Source organism: Dromaius novaehollandiae, chromosome 4 (assembly GCF_036370855.1).
Source record: "Dromaius novaehollandiae isolate bDroNov1 chromosome 4, bDroNov1.hap1, whole genome shotgun sequence".
Lineage (NCBI taxonomy): Eukaryota > Metazoa > Chordata > Aves > Casuariiformes > Dromaiidae > Dromaius > Dromaius novaehollandiae.
In genome coordinates this window covers 42,648,451-42,665,159 of record NC_088101.1, presented here as the reverse complement: position 1 = coordinate 42,665,159, position 16,709 = coordinate 42,648,451, and the positions used below count along the sequence as shown (strand labels likewise).

The following is a 16,709-nucleotide window of genomic DNA, read 5'->3' as shown; positions in this document are numbered from 1 at the left end:
CAGAAGTAGGCAAATAAAGCAGCAGATACCTGACCGAGCAATGCCGCTGTCTCTGTCCTCATTCTGTCCTCTACTTGGCATATCAACAGGTGTGCTGTGTGCTAAAACAAACAGATCAGATCAATAGAAAATATTACATAACTCATCATACTATTTGTCAGTTTGAAAAAAAGATGTTTAAGCTTAAAGGTCATACAACAGCAAAGTTACATCCCGTACTGCTTACTCCAAATAAGTAGAGTATGGTGTGAGCAGAGATGACAGCAAACAGTATTTCCATATTGAATATCATATCACTAAAGAAAGTTGGTCACTCTCCCCAAACTAAAAACGTCCAAACACCTTGAGAACGTGAATACAGTTTACATTACTGGAAGTCAGCTGGGCTCTGAAACAAGGACTGCTGCTACCCCCACCTGTCACTATTTTTTTTTTTTTTGGGGGGGGGGGGGGGGTAAGGGTGTCATTTTGAACAGGCTAACATTATAACTGAATAGCCAAATACCAGTTCCATTAAGTTTCAGATTCGCTCCCCAAGTAAATATTTACTATTTACAAAGCCTCACAGTAAGCAACACTCAGCCTACATTGTACTATACTGAAGTGTTAGTAATGCAGAATAACCCAAACTGTAGGGCATGCAAGATTTGCACAGGCTGTGAAGAAACTGTGTTGGTGTTCTAGTTTACATTTTTACAATTAACAGAACTAATTAAGCCAAAGATCTACCCACCTGCATGGGTCATCAATATGCCTGTAAAAGGAGACTTTACATAAAGTAGTATGAAGTTTTGAAAATTAAAGAAATTGATATTGTTAAAAAGCCTTAAAGGCTCCCAGACAGCTCAAGAGCTGAAAGAAGAAAAAACTGCACACCAGCAAGACAGCTGCACACTAGCAAGAAACCAGATATAAGCCAGGAAACACAATTTCTCTAAGAAATGTAAGGGGCTCATATATTATCAAACATGCATTACAAAAATATCTTTAAAATTGAACACAGGAGTTAGAAACAGAAAATGAACAAAAAGTAATTAATTCAGCCAGTTTTTGGAAGAAAAATTTAAGTATAAAGCCAGTTTTGTCTGTTTTCACTGTCTTAGCCCTTTCTATTTCTAAAGAGTAATTATGGGTCTCCTGTGAGGATTCAGAAGGAGCTGGATTTGTGTGTGCATGTGGATGGGTCACACTGTGGTTGGCATTCCACACAAACCTGCAAAGAAAGAAGCACTGCGGATGAGCCGGAGGGGGCCTCCTTCAGACACACCCTGCAGCAGTTTGCTGCTACACAGCTGTAACACACCTAGGAAACAAAAGCAATGTAGAGAAAATGCAAAAAAAAAAAAAAAAAAAAAAGGATGATGCACAGGAAAAAAAGAAGCCAAACTAAATGAACAGATGGCCTCATGTTGTGAAAAGGACATAGAACCTGAAAATATTTACCTAAATTACTTCCACTGCGACAGGTTCCCAAACCATTCTGATTAGAGCTCAACTTTCCCAGGCTGGGATCTTGGTTGATGTATTCAAAGCTATCTTGTAAGCTAAAAAAAGGGGAAAAAGCCGGTGTTTCTAAAGAAGGTGGTCAACAGTCAATATTAGCTTGAGGAGTAAGCTCATTTTAATCAGAAAAAAGAAGGCTAAAGATTTACTTTACAACCAAGCTAAAGGACAAGTAGGTTTTCTGAGATTATAGAGAAAAAAGCCATTTATTTTCTGCAGTAAGCTCCCTCTTTGAATTATTGTAAACTTCTCTAGGTCACATTCAGGATTCAGTTTATTCATATTTCCTCATTTTTGGGGCAAGTAAAATGGGAACAGACAAGAAACACTACATCTTCTGTCACTGTTGAAGGAAACAGAAGTGAGGTACAGGGACACAAAACTACCTCAACATACATACACACACACACACACACACACACACACCCCTTTACCTTTCAAGCAGTCAGGAGACAGTCAGAGGCTTTGAGTGCTTAAAGCATCTAACCTCTGGTTTGGTGCATGCTCTGGACAAATTAAGAAGTGGAAAGTGAGCGAGCCTTTTTTTTAAATTTGGATGGACTAGCCAGGATCTATCATTTGAACACTTCTCCACTTCTTGCATCCTCCATTTCTGTTTTTTTGCTAGACCTTTCAACTTCAGCTAAGTTAAATTTAGAGGCAGTGACAGAAGGACTACAAAAGGAGAAAAGGTAGTAAGAAAGGAAAGAAGACAGTATTGGTGGGGGGAGGGGAGGAGAAAAAAAAAAAAAAAAGAGGTGCTTACTTATTGTTGCTTCCACTGAAGCTTCCTACCCTGGCTGAGAAGACTTTACTTATCATCAGTTGTGGGGGAGAGCTGAAAGGATAAACAGTCATTTAAGTGAGTCATCAGTTCCAAGTGCCTGACGAGAGAGTATCACAGAAAAGGACACTCACCGTATGTAGTGAATTTTCAAGGTGGAACCTTTGTAACTCATTGCCACTGAGCCAAACATCATTTCTCCCAGCATGTTGACATCAGAGGCTGGTCTGGTGTACTAGACAGACAAGAAGATGGGAAGAGCAGAGTCAGTAATAACGCAGCATGCTATTTTAATTTAACATAGTGCTACAGTACTACATTTTGAATGGAGAACACAAATAAGCTCTGCTTTTCTATGCAGAATGACAGATACAGTGTGGCACTCACACAGTGTGCAAGTACAACAAGACGACGCTGTTTGGCTCACTATAAGGGCCACTGGTACCCTTGTTCCATGGGAACGCCCCCCGAGACAAGAAAGAAAAAAAAAAAAGTACGGCCCATCTGAAAGATAGCTAGGCCCAGCAACGTTCTCATGTAACAGAGTGCTTGATGGGATCTGTAATGTTCACATGACTTGAATATTCTGTGGCCTGGGTTCTCAAGCAGCAAATTTTCTTCCCGATTCAAATTAGTAAGTCCTCCTTCAATGGCCTTATAAAAAGCTTCTTGGAAGCATCTTTGATTGCAAAAAAAATTTGTGGAGACTGATTCTGAGAAAAACAAGTCCTATTTCTCCTCATATTTCAAAGACCCATCATCAACAGCAGATATGGAGAGAAGTTTGTTAATTCTGAAGGAAACAGTTTGCTTTCTAATTTAATTTAAGTTTTTTCCTACCCTAATCTATACATGCTTCAAAATTACATTATTCTTGATGACGTACTCGTGCTTTTACTGAGGGACAGCAAAGTATCCAAAAAATTGTTAATTTCTTTTACAAATTTCATTTTGCTATAAAACAGACTAAAGGGACTAATACATCATTTTCAACAGCTTCTTCAGAATGTATTTGTGGCATAGACAGACTTCCTTTAAAAGAAAAGGAGACTGTTGTATATCACTGACTTAATAATGCTATTAATTTTTTTAGTAAAGTTTTCAATGATAAGGTCAAGACAGACTAAGAGCTGAAAACGTACCCACATGTTCTTGCTCTACAGCACTTCAAAGATTGGATGGAAATTTCACACTTCAAGCAAATTTGTAATATACTAGAAGTATAACTAGTCAATCAGCGCAGGCAAAGTTAAGGCTTATAGAAAAGCTCTTCAGTAAAAACATCCAAGAAAAGTGATGGATAACATTACCTGATACTTCGGTATCTGTTCTTTGATACTTTGCATACAATTTGTTGAGGGGCTATGGGAAGAAACATTGTTGTTCCCATTGCTTGCTTGACAGTTCTTGGCAGAAGTCTTTACAGGAGCATCCTCTGTCATTTTCTGTGTCAAAACAGAGCAATATAATGAAAATAATTAAAGCAAACATGGAAATTTCCATTTGTAAATATACCATGGGAAGATTTTTGTTAAAATACAGTTCAGCAACAACAAAAAAAATCAAAATAATCTTATTTGGATCAAAAAGATACCTTTAGGTTTTTAAAGAAAAAAGCCAATGTCACAGAGAAAGGGCAGAATTACTCTCCCACTTAAATGCTTTTTAGAGAAATAAGCATAGTATCAGACTCATGCTCAGAACAATTAGCCAAATAAAGCTTAAGCAGGACATCACTCCCAACTGTTATGAATCCAAGCTTCCCAATTGTTATCAATCCAAGCTCTGTGCAACATTTGCCAAAGTTTATGTAAACCAATCTAAGCTTATGGGTTGCTTGCAAATTACTTTCTGTAACCATAAGCCCAGTTAGTCGCTCAAATTGCATATCAATTTTGTTGCCCAACTGATAATCAATTCCTTGAACAGAATAACAGCCAGCAAAAACAAATGGTGAATAACGCATCATTTCGTAGATTTATCAGGTTATAAAATCTGTTTTTTGAAACCTGTATAGAAGTTGTAACAAATCAGCAAATCAATGTTTAAATCCAGGTGACTGTTTAATTCAAAGTTTACTCTCAAGCCACTATGTTGTAATAACGTCTCAGAACAGAATAAGAAGATTTAACGGAAGCCTTGCAAAGATATCGATTACATTGATACTAGTTGTACATGTTTCATTAGAAAAGCACTATTTAATTTGTGGGGATTTCCTTTAATAAACAAAGTTACGCTGAATAAAAAGCAACCTAGTTCCTGTTTTCTTTGACAGCTTTTTTTAAATTTAAAGTCTATTAGATATCAATTTAAAGGTCCATAGTATTTAGAACACATTTGTCAGGTGCGTTTGAAATAATTTATATTAAGGGAACAAAATTGCAAACCTGCAGCAACGAAAACTGCCTAAAAAGTCTTAGAAAGCTCATGTCACATTATTAAACTTTTTATATACTTAATGAATGTATATTGAATGGAAATCATTGTACACATACATTCCTTTGGTGCACAGTAGCACAAATGGCAATTCTGTAAGGCTCATTTTGTACCAGTCTGGTTTACCTCATTGGGAATGTGCACTGGCAGAGTAACTTTTTTTTTTTTAAATAAATGTGAACAAGACAACAGTAGATAAATGGTTACAGGGGGGAAAAAAAAAAGCAAGCAGACAGAAAAATAGCAATATATATATATTGATATAGCAATAGCAATAACCAAGGTGCTGCTATAAAAACCAGCTGTAGCCCGATTTATGTCACGCATTTTGGGTTCAGTAAGATAAGAAAGGAACTATAATAGGAAATGAAATGGAAGTAGAACCCAAATACTGCGCTAGAAAAAGACTGATTTTCAGATGAACACTTTGAATCCTGCAATGCAGTAAGTGTGGTAAGTTTTGGAATACTCAAGGCACGATGACAAGGAGTTGGAACGGGTGAAAGGGAAGATACAGAAGAAAAAGGAGAAGAATGGGCCAAGAGCAGCAGAGTAATTAATATACTTGTCATTTTTGTAAAAGTTTAAGCTACAGTGACTATACAGGCTCCTCTATTAATTTAAAAATAAACTTAACATGTTAATAAAAAGAAAATCCTTTATGTATATGTGGCCTGACTTGTCTTTCTTTTATCCCACATTTGCACTCCTTTTGTTCAGCTCTTCTTGGCATGGCATTTATGTAACTGCTGCTTATCTAATCCCAGTGTGACGGTCATTAGGTGGTTACAAATGCACAAATGTTAGTAGTCACATGCTTAACAAGCTATTGACTCAAAATGCCCTAATAAGTGGTCCGGTGTATGCCATCTGCCAAAAGAACAGGAGATTTGATTAAAAACACTGAAAAGAAATGGAATATACTAAACAAACATACGGTTAAACAGAATACAGATCTGCTAATTCTCCCAACTAAGTTTACTTCATACTTTAAAGACAAACATAGTATATTTGAATAGCTGATGTGGAGAAGCTTTACTGTGTTTTGAAAGATGGATAAATGCACAGTACACACATGCACACATATTCTTGATTTCAGTTTAAGCAGGACTGAGTTTAAGAACAATTTTGCCTTAAGTTTAAACGAATTTAGTCCTAGGCTCACTGCTTGATAACATATCAAACAACAAATAGGACCAAGCATTCAAATTGCTCCTAACACCTATGTGAAACTTGCCATTCAAAATTATTTGGCTTGTTTAAAGGGTACATAGATTAGTGTCTGACCAGAAACAGATTATATCCTGCATCATGTGCTATGAGGCTAGTTATAATCTGTTTTATGTCACTGTTGCATAGAGTTTTTGATGGAACGTTTTGGAGTTAACCTTTTTAAAGTATTAGAGTAAGTGGATTAATCTGAGTATTTAAATGAAGTCAGAAATACATTTTCTTCCACACATTTCCCCTTCGCATGCTGTGTTTTAAACAAACTTTAAGATACAAAGCAACAACCCTGATACTGAAGCTTGTAACTCAAGGAGAAAAAAAGATTAGCAGACCAGTCTGACCCACTTATCCTCATAAGTAGATGATTAGTCATCAGCAGGTGATGCTCAGGCTTACCAATTTGGCTTAAGCCCACAAGGATATCTTTGCAGCGTAACTGAAATAGTTGGAAATTGATGCTACTTAAGCTAGAAATTACTGTTATTTAAGCACCTTCCTAAGAATCATTTCCACAAGTAACTGCTATTTCTGAACTTTATAGCTAGTGATCATGCTGTTCTGCTAGACTAAAACTGCTAGTTGTAACAAAAGCTTTAAAATAAACTTTTTTTGAAACAGTTCAATGCAGAAAAAGCAGCACAGAGCTAGTAGGGAAAAAACTATTGTTTTGCTTGACTTAAAGTCACCTTAGCTTGCCAAAACTTTACTCCATAATTTATGTGCCTGGAGGGTGGCAACAAAGAATTTGCATCTTGACAGCATCAATTCTTGCTTCTGTTTGTGTCATGAAAAGTTTGTTACATGACCATATATTATCATGCATCAGTCTTGCACATTAAGTGGTTAGCTGAAGCAGAGTTGTTTTAAATTCACAAAAAGCCAACAACTTGACTGATCCAAACACTAAAGGCGACAAGCACTTTTAGAGGCATACTGGATATCACTGGAATAATGGGACTGTGCAACCAGGGCTAACAACAAAAAGCAATCCTATTTGATATTAAAGGAAATACTCAAATTAAAGGGATATAAATTGCTTTGCCTGAAATCAAGACAGGGCCTAAATTGTTCAGTATCACTACCATATTTATATCTAAAGACATCAAATACCAGATATGTTTTCACTGATTTTTTTTTGGAATCTAACACACTCTTCTTGCAGTTATCACAGAATTCAGATCAAGTGAAAGATCACAAACAAGATTAAGAATTTGACATTGTCATTTAAAAATTCCTACTTTTGGAGAGAGAAACAAAAAATTGGCAGAATAGAAGCAAAATTAGCATTTCATACCTGAACCACAGCTTCATCAATTTTGCGGACTGCTTTGGAATCAAATAAGACCTGTCTGCCTCTTCTCTCACAGTCTTGGTAAACTATCAGGCGGATTTCATTCAAGTCAAATTCTGAACAGGACCAGCTGTAGATTATAAGCACAAGAGGTTAAGATACCGTGCTTACTTTGCAGGTTTATTTAAGTGAAGAAACAGGTATCCAGCAAAAGCACCTTTCATCCAATATTCACAAGAATCAGACTCTAATCACAGAACTGACTGAAAAGGAACTCAAAGTGTCCTCTAAATCGAGTATCATTGATACACAGGCAGGCACAGCCAGACCAAGTTTTCATCCACCCTTTATTCAAAGTTTTCCATTAAGGGAAGCAAAACTTTGTCTCAGCAATCTGTTCCAGTACTTAATTACCCTTAAATGCATTCCTTCCCTTCCCCCAGATCATCCTTATTTCAAAGTAGGTGTACTATTTCTTGCAGTTCTCTTAGTGATAATAAAGAGCAACTGATTACCATCATCTTTACTATAGCCTTTTAGAAGCTGGAACACTACGCATTCCTTCATTCTTCTCTTGTTTAAGTAACACAACTCCAATTCCTTTCAACCATTTTCTGTCAATGAGCATGATCTTAAAATGGCCCAGTATGTTCACACCTTACTTCACATGATGCCAAAAGCTGAACATAGTACTCAGCCAGAACCTTACCAGCCAAAGAAGAAATACTGCCTCACTGCATTAGATATGACAAATTCTATTAAGCGGATTTCAATTGACATTTCCTTCTATTGCACTAGCGCCATAGTTTCAACTTAGTTTGTGGTAACTGTACCACCCAGCACTACACCTCAAGTATCCCAGAAGATAAAACCTGTCTGCCAAGTCTCAGAGTTCAAGATATTTCAGAATTCACAACCTACGACAATTTTGTCGTTACAGACCCTGAAATACTATGGACATTTATAGAAAGACTATAGTGAAGATGTTATGATTTTTCCATTATTTAATTCTTGTAAGAAAAAGACAGGTTTACATTGTTTCCATAATTTTTTTCTCCTCTTTTCTGAGGAGTTTCAGGTATTACAGAGCAATCAGGTTACTGAGACTTGATCTCCAACTACAGTGGAACTAATATAATAAATGAGACCAAGATAATGCTGGCATTCTGTCTCAAGTAAAACAGCTCTCCTAACCCAGGATTTGCCCACTTCTCTGAGATACTCCATGACACATGATTCTCTGTCTCCTCAAGCTACTACACAAAATTGAAGCACGTAACTGATCATGACTGCAAGAGGAAGGGACATTCCTTCCTAATTCCAAAGGGAGTCAGCCTACACGTCAGAGCACAGAGGTTTGTCTTACATTCAGCTACATAAAATGCTTTTCATATGATGTAGTTGACAAGTTGGAACAAATGCAAAAAAAACTGGCACAGGGTACAGCAGTGCAACATAGCACAGGTAGCAATCTGGTGTGCAGTCATTTGCTTCATCCTTGACCTGGATAGACCACCTCTAGGGGGTGACAGTACAACTGTTATTAATAGTTGTTGCCTTAACATATTATATAATAGACTTCAGCCAAGGCCACACTGATTTCCCACCAAAGGGATGTTTCATTTAGTAATTTTCCCAAACTATACCTTACAGAGAACGAAGGCGGGGAATGGATGGAAGGCCACAAAATCCCTATATAGTTGAAAGACAAGAATTTTTGAAGCTATTGTATTCCACAATCAATAACCATCAATAACGCAGTAAGCACCATCAACTCCTGCTAGAGTCACACAGTGAGTTGCCATGGGTAACTGCTTTAGTACACTCAGACTTGCAGATGAAAGTCAATACAAGCAAAGCCAGGTAAATTTCTTCTTTGTGCTTTATCTTGAATTTCAGAGATCAACTCTCCTTTCAACATAGTCAGAAAGAGACTAAATAAGCATCCTTTTCAAAACTGAAAGATCTTATCAACCTGGAAGATTTTCTTCTTTCCTTTTGACTACCTTTTGACAGAAAAAAGCCAGATTCCTATCTACACTGCAAGGCACTCAGATGCAAGTATACTTTGCGTACTCATAATATGCGAAGGTCCAATATACATCAAAGCTAGACCATGAAACAGTGCTAAGGGCTGTTTTGCCACTAACAGTGAGGAAACAGGTTGATGTGTTTGTAATATGCTGCCTTGAAAATGCAAGGAGTGTCAGACATTTCTTTTCAAGTCTTCCCTTTCAAAAGGGAGTCACATCATTAACTTAACCTGTATGAGATCAGACCTGATATCACTGTTGATAGGCACCCAAAGATCCTACGCACCTCACCCATACAAAGAGCTGCAACAACACAATGTGTTTTAAAAGTCTGTTACTAATTTCTCAATCTTCTGCCAATGCAAATTCATTTCTAAGAAATCCAGTTAGAATGCAGAAGAAAAGTCAGAGCCACCAAGAGATTTTTCTAGTTTACCTCATGAATATGATATCCTTTTCTAATAGCATTCCTGTTTGGTTATACAGTTGGCTATTTACTTACACACGCTTTGCAATAGACAATACCAGAATCATTCTTGAACTAACTATGCTGGTTTATTAAACAGGCAACAGGTCATCCTCCTTTTCAACAACAAAGTAAAGGAGTATCTCTATAGCCTTAATTTAAATTGTACGTAAGAGCAAAGCCTTACTTATCCCTAGAACTGGCACAGCAGGGTCAGTAGTTTAGACCTAAGGACTGCAAGCCTGAACTGAAAATGATTTGTTTTAGGCACAGATTGAGACAATCCAGCCCCATATCCAGCCACCAAGACTAACAGCATGCTTGATACTTGCATTACGTGAATTTAAGTTTCCTTACAAACAGATAACTCCCACATTCTGCACTAAAGTGAGCTAAGTTAGTATTAGTGTTGTGTTGTTTGTGTGCCAACTTCTGTATAAGGAGTGAAGTGAGTTTTATAAATTGGTTTCTACTTTAGCATTTGTTAAGAGCCTGCTGAGGTGCCTTTGCACACTACAGTTAAGGACTGCTGCAATTTTTCAGACTTTTAAACAGATTCTAGTACCAGACAGCAACAAGCTAAGTTACCCAAAAACTACCAAACAAAAGCTTTATATGCCTAGCAGACCAAATTTATTTTAATGAAATCTTCACTGTCAGGCTCTGAATTACACAGAACAGTCTTTCACATTACAGAAGTGATCCATCCTAGTAAACTTGCATCTGAGGAGATCAAGCACATCTACAGGCAAGTTACAGAGGCAGATACACCCCGTAGTCTCATTATCTCCATGTGGAATCCAGCACTAAGCACAAGACTAATCAGATGACCAGGATTTTTTTTTTTCCTTCACAAAAGCTGATGAGCAGACTGATTGCAGTACTTCCACCCTTCATTGTTTAAGCCAGTTTACATAACATACAGCCCCCAAAACAGGGGCCAAGTGAGTATTCAATTATTCCCTAAAAACAGAGTGTTAGAGAAAAGTACATAGCCTCACCGGTCAGCTCCACTCTCAGGTATGTAAAAATCATAAAGATAAGCAAATAATATTGGGGTTTCATCAACTCCATGTTTATTTAGCAATACTGAAAGACAATTCTTTCTGGTTCTTCTTCACGTATATTTTAGAAAAAGAGGTAGCATTCTCTTAAATAAATTATCAGTTCATATATATAAAAAGCAAAAACACACTTTTAAAAGAATATTAAGCTACACAGTGCAGATATTAGAAAGTAATAGTTTAAGGGTTTGACTGAGAAGAAAAAAAAAAATCCTCTTCACTGTTGTATCAGTTTTTTCTAAAAAGACCAAAATATCGGATATACGCAACAGATATTTTAGCCTAACTCTAACAAAAAAAGGCTTAGATGAGCTCAGGCAATGTGTATGCCTATGTATTCCCCTTGGTCAATTATTTTTTAAGTCACTACTCAGTTTCAGCCGCCATCAGGTTTGACCAAGGGATATACATTTCTAAACACTTCACAAAAATAGATCGTTGAGAAGACACTCCATGCCCATTCCCATCCATGGCCATGTCATATACTCATGTTAACTTTAATTAAACAAATTCTCATGATGTATTTGCAAGAAAGAAGCAGAAGATAGGGAAAGAGAGAATTCTGTAAATGCTGTATGAAAAGCTTTATCAGAACTTGCATACTATTAGATTGCATTTTCTATCATCAAGACAAATCTGTCATAAAAGACAAACTTCATCAATTCTTCTACTTTTGAAATAGAAAGCAACCCCTCAACACATGCTTCACAATAAGCCCTTATTTTCTGCCTGCAGCACTTCAACTTCTCAGCGGTCCACTCCATGATGAATTACTACAATATTGATGTTTAATGAACTCAAAGGGTATCCTTTTAATTCTTCACCTCCACTTTGACTCTCCCCTACAGCATGCCTCAAGGCTCAGTTGCTTTCCTTATGCTCGTTCGGTAAAACCCTAACCAGCTTCTTCTTTTCCTCTCAGTTTGCCTAAAGCAGCTTTTCTAAATGCTTGAGGGAACCATGCGACAGTAATGTCAGTAGTTTTGCCATATACACCTACCGTACACCTACTACTGACAGTGTTACTTCTGGTAATGAAGTAAGATAATTCCTAGGGTAAGCTTTACATTTAGTATGAATGTTTGACAAGAATAAAGGATACAATTACTACCTTTGGATAACAAAGCAACTACTGCTTCTTTCAATTGACTTAGAAGCCACTTCCAAAAATAAAAATTTCACCATACACTAACTGAAATATCATCTGCTTTGGCCCCATTTATGTAAAACTTGTTCTCTTTTTGCTTGTATAAAAAGATTTTATATCTTCAATTCTTGTAAAAGAGCCACTTAAAAAAAACAAAATTCTAACATATCTATCAGTGTTCTGTGCTGAAGACACACATTCATAAGTGACTTTTATAAAAGAGTTACAAATACAATGAACAAAATTAAAGTTCTTTTGAAGCTACCTAAGTCTGAATTTACTGCAAAATGATAAAATTGACTTTTGACATAAGCTTATCCTAGAAAGGTAAGGAGGTGATGAGACTGAAGTTCTAGAAACATCTGAGAGCTAACTGAAATGTTTCACTTTGGCTTAAAAAATACATTATGCTAGGTCCTGCATATTTTAAAAAATTAGCTGAATTCATTAATAAGTGCAAGCCTATGTAGATATTCATACTTCAGGTTAAATATGGCTATTTTGACTGAATAAAACACCTAATTTGATAATAAAAAAAAGCAATCTCATAATTTCTCCCCTTTGCAACTGCACAACCTGCTCTCTTACTCAAGTCAGCCCTGATAACTGTTAGACCCTTCTGTAAGCCACCCGAATTCTCTAGAACAGCAGAAATCTGCACCAGGCTAAGAAAGCTGACCAGAAGGCACGCTGCAAAAGAGAAGGAAGACGCTGAAGACGTCCACAGAACCTCCACCTCTTGGTGGCAGCAGGAGTTATGCTAACTCACTTTATCCACAGAGCTGCAGCTTTAGGAAAGGGCACCAAGAAGATGTTTCCTATACATTACAAATAAGTACAGCGGCTCATCAAGATGTTCATTATGGTTTTTTGTTTGCTTCCTGATGTAGTTTTCTGCCAGCTTAGTGAGCTGAGCTGACTCCCTAAGATGAGCCAGGTCTAAAAGGATCAGAAACACCATAGCCAGCACAAGGGGTGGAGGACAGGAGCATGCTGCCAGAAAGCAGAGGAAGAAGGGGGAACATGATTGCTCCTTTCAACATCAGCCATCTTTTTGAACAGTTCAGCTTATTTAAGCTCACCTTCAAATGGATCTTTCTAATGTCTGGAAGATAACAGGACTAATAATGTGATCTTCAAGACAACAAGCTTTCTAGGTTTATACAGCAGGAACATCAGCTTTTCTGTACTTGGAAAATGTCCACGAAAGATAATAAAACACTATGGATAATATTTTTTTTTAAAAGCAAGCTGTGAGTTTGAAACAGCTTGCAGATACCCTGACAACCTTTCTCCCCAGATTCCATAATACAATTATGTTTAAAATTTGCATCATTTTCTCCCAAGGTAGCAAATAAACCATTTTGCTTTGACTTATTCAAAATCTCTTTCATAACAGATATGAAACTTGAAGGCAAGATCTTTTATTCAGGGAAAGCAGAGTAGTTTGTTTCTGGAAAAAAAGCTACAAGTTTGCCCCACTCTGCCTTGAATCAGTCTCTTCAGTTAGTACCGTTCCCCAAACACTGATTTTTACAAAGAAAGCTTTCAGCTCACCTTTTTAAGCAACCAGCATGTATGCAATAACTAAATAGTGATCTATTTGTTTACATTTGAAAGCTACTTCAGTTGACCTTAAAACACTTTAGAAAGATACTAACCACTATTTCAGTACAACACCATGGGCTAAAGAAAAAGAACTTACACATACATATGCACAAATATATATTCTGTTGTTTCTTAGGTCAGCAATCTGGAAAGTAGAATTCTTACTCTAACACCCTTGATGAGAATTTAGGAAGAGCTGCCCTGAACTGTATTTTCATATTACAGCTGTGCAGCAATAGAGACTCAGACATTAGAGACATCCTGGCACACACCTGAAAAAGGCATCACAAAGAAGTTAAAGCTATTCATACTCCATATTACTTTCATGTAATGCTCTGGAGATCATTTACAAGTACTGCAGAAGGTTGCCCCTCTCTATTCTTCCCCCACTTCACAGCATCCTCCCGCCCATCTTCACTGCAAACTATTACCTACTTGACCCATTTAACACAGGATGGAAAAAACTAATTAGAAAATTAGAGAGGAAAGGTAAGATTATCTCACCTTTATTTCACCTTAACTGAAAAGAAAGTCAATTATCCTTCAGACCTCAGTTAGTATGCATACAGAATGTACAGAGTCAAGAATGTAGATTCAGTTTCAAAAAACAAGGAAGGCTTTCCATCACCACCAGCAGCAAGACTACTGTCCTAGTAAAGCTTTCTAAATTATTCACAGGCCAGCCTTTTAAGCACATGATTATAAACCCTATATCAGCTTAGAATATCAATTCTCTGACAAAAATTATGTATACAAAAAAAAGTAACATGCATACCTGTCTTGCAGCAGTTTAGTCACTCTGCTCACACGGCTGACACTTTGGTCTCCCAAAGATTTTCTGATCCTTTTATCCAGTTCGGTATGAGAGAGATTATTTCCAAGTAGTACATTGTTGTTATTTCTTGCTCTTCCTATTTGTCCCCCCCTGCCATTTGTAGCTTTTGGTGTACCACCACACATTTTCTTATACTAAAGATGCTCTTGCAAAGCTTCTTCAAAAAAAAAAAACCAAACATAGGCTGAAGAGATACAGCCTCAAGCAGATTTCTTTAGTATAGATCAACCATTAACAATGGTAATTACTACCAGCTCTCTTCTTCCCTAAACAAGAACGCAGTCTGCCAAATTTCTTGTTAAGGAAAAAAAAAAATCATATATTTTAGAAGCCATTAATGCAGAAAGATAGCCGTAGCTAATATATTGCAGTAATTATTCCAGACAGAGCAGTAGACATGACTTTCAAGTTTCAGAAGCCAAAAGCTTGCTCTTGCTGCCGCTTGAGTTTTTCTACCAAGCCTTGTACAAAGCTGTAGCAGATACAACAACTAATATTGACTTTAACTATGTTTGCTTCCTGGTATGTGATTAGGTAGCTGGCAATTATGTAGTCACAAGACCGAACCATATGGCCTCTGAGAGAGAGGAGAGGAGAGAGGAGGAGGAAAAAAAAGGCATAGTTGCTTTTGCAGTGACTCGCCCTTCATTGCTGCAAGGTTGTTCTAACACCAGCCACAACACCCTGTTAATGGCTCTCATGTGAGCAAGTGTCATCTGACAACTCTTAGCAACCTCATAGAGCTCAGGAGCAAATAAGAATCTGACATCAATGCCATATGGTTATCAGTAAAAAAGGAATAAAAACCCACAACCGCCACCGCCACCACCACGAAACACACTAGAGATTTTGCACTACAATGGTTTTACTTCTGAGGATAAAGAGTACTTATGCTTGTCCAGAAGTCTGAAACTACTATTTTAAAAAGCATTTTAAGAAAGTAGAAGGAAAAAAAAAGAAAAGTTTTGGCAGCAAACATCAAGTTGGTTGATATTGGATTTATAATCATGCGCCTGAAAGCTGTCCTGTGGATAATTTAAAAAATATTTGAAGAGACAAATTCACAAATATTTCTCAGAGATGTATTTTAATTTCCAAAACTGTTCAGATCACATGTGTTTAACATTTTAATGGCAGTACTGATGACAAAAATCTCATAAAATACTTCTGACAAAGAAAATCAGTTTTTAACAAACCAAAGGAACACCACATTTTGCTCAGGCTCAGGTAATTCCACTGCAGAACAAAGTCCTCTCTCCCACCCCCACTTTAAAAAAAAGGTATCCATGCATGGCTGTTCATAATTAATCTCTTACATAGCTCTTTTCCATCTGTAGAGCTTTAGACACTTTACAAGATGATGACAATAGGGCTGTTTCCCTTCCAGATTTAAAAAAAGAAAGACAGAAAGAAAATGACTTGGCTAATGGTTATCCAGAAATACAGCAGCAGAATTAAAAAAGTAGCAAGTTTCCAAGTCCCAGTTCTACATGCTAAATAGCACTGTATCCTACTTAGGAGAATTTTGCAATCCCACTTGACCCCAACCACTGTCCTACTAGGCAAGATGACAAGTGGACAACTACAGCACAGGTAAGTTAAACAACTTGCTCAGTTGCACAAGAAACCTATAGCAGTCAAAAACAAAGCTCAGTTTTAACTCCCAGACTAGCAACATGTACTAGAACACAGTTACATCCCTTCCCAGATGTCCAAAAGAAGAGAACAGGCCAAAGCTTTTCACAAGTTATTCAAACGATTTAGCAGAGGGTGACTTCTGGCCTTTTCCTCATTGACAAGCACTACTTCAAACATTGGTGTTCCTATTTATCTTGGAAGCTTGAATGAAAAGCAGCTGATGGTAGGTTTATTACAGTTACACTTAGACCAGCAGTTGACAGCATTCAGTTCTGTTCCATCTTTCCCCAAACAAAACAAAAATTCAGAAACATTTAGCTAAATTACTGCATTACTGGACTTGCATACAATGCTAGAACTAGGAACACCGATAAGCCAACTAAATAGATGTGCTTTGTGACAGTACTGTAGCATTCATCTGTAGATTATTATAAATTCCAAAATATTTTGGGAATTACCACTGGGGGGGAGGAAGGGGGACGGACAAACAAACACAGGGTTCTGAAAAGGAAAAAAAAGTAAACTCACACAGGAAAACACCCTGAGCCCAATGAGTAGATAAAGCATAAAATGGAAGGAAAGTGTCCTGCCCTCCAAATATAATCCTCTGGGAAGCACAGTTTAATCATTCTTTTTCTAGGCTATGTGACAGCATGTCACCTGCTCTGTTTGTA

General features: G+C 37.1%; 1 protein-coding gene across 6 annotated transcripts in view; it reads right to left on the bottom strand.

Moving 5' to 3' along the window:
- The window catches only part of FNIP2 (folliculin interacting protein 2), a 54,716-nt gene that overhangs the window by 23,413 nt on the left and 14,594 nt on the right, over positions 1-16,709 (bottom strand). The window contains exons 1-8 of one of the 6 annotated variants that reach the window (XM_026120159.2): positions 14,338-15,005; positions 7,248-7,374; positions 3,598-3,732; positions 2,422-2,522; positions 2,270-2,341; positions 1,444-1,544; positions 1,214-1,303; positions 30-101 (exon numbers count right to left, since the gene is read on the bottom strand). In XM_026120159.2, coding sequence (XP_025975944.2) covers positions 30-101; positions 1,214-1,303; positions 1,444-1,544; positions 2,270-2,341; positions 2,422-2,522; positions 3,598-3,732; positions 7,248-7,374; positions 14,338-14,522 — 883 coding nt within the window. In that variant the 5' untranslated portion in view covers positions 14,523-15,005. Of the gene's footprint in view, positions 1-29; positions 102-1,213; positions 1,304-1,443; positions 1,545-2,269; positions 2,342-2,421; positions 2,523-3,597; positions 3,733-7,247; positions 7,375-14,337; positions 15,006-16,709 lie in introns of those variants that run through there. The other 5 variants (XM_026120158.2, XM_026120161.2, XM_026120160.2 and 2 more) reach the window with 5 other exon arrangements.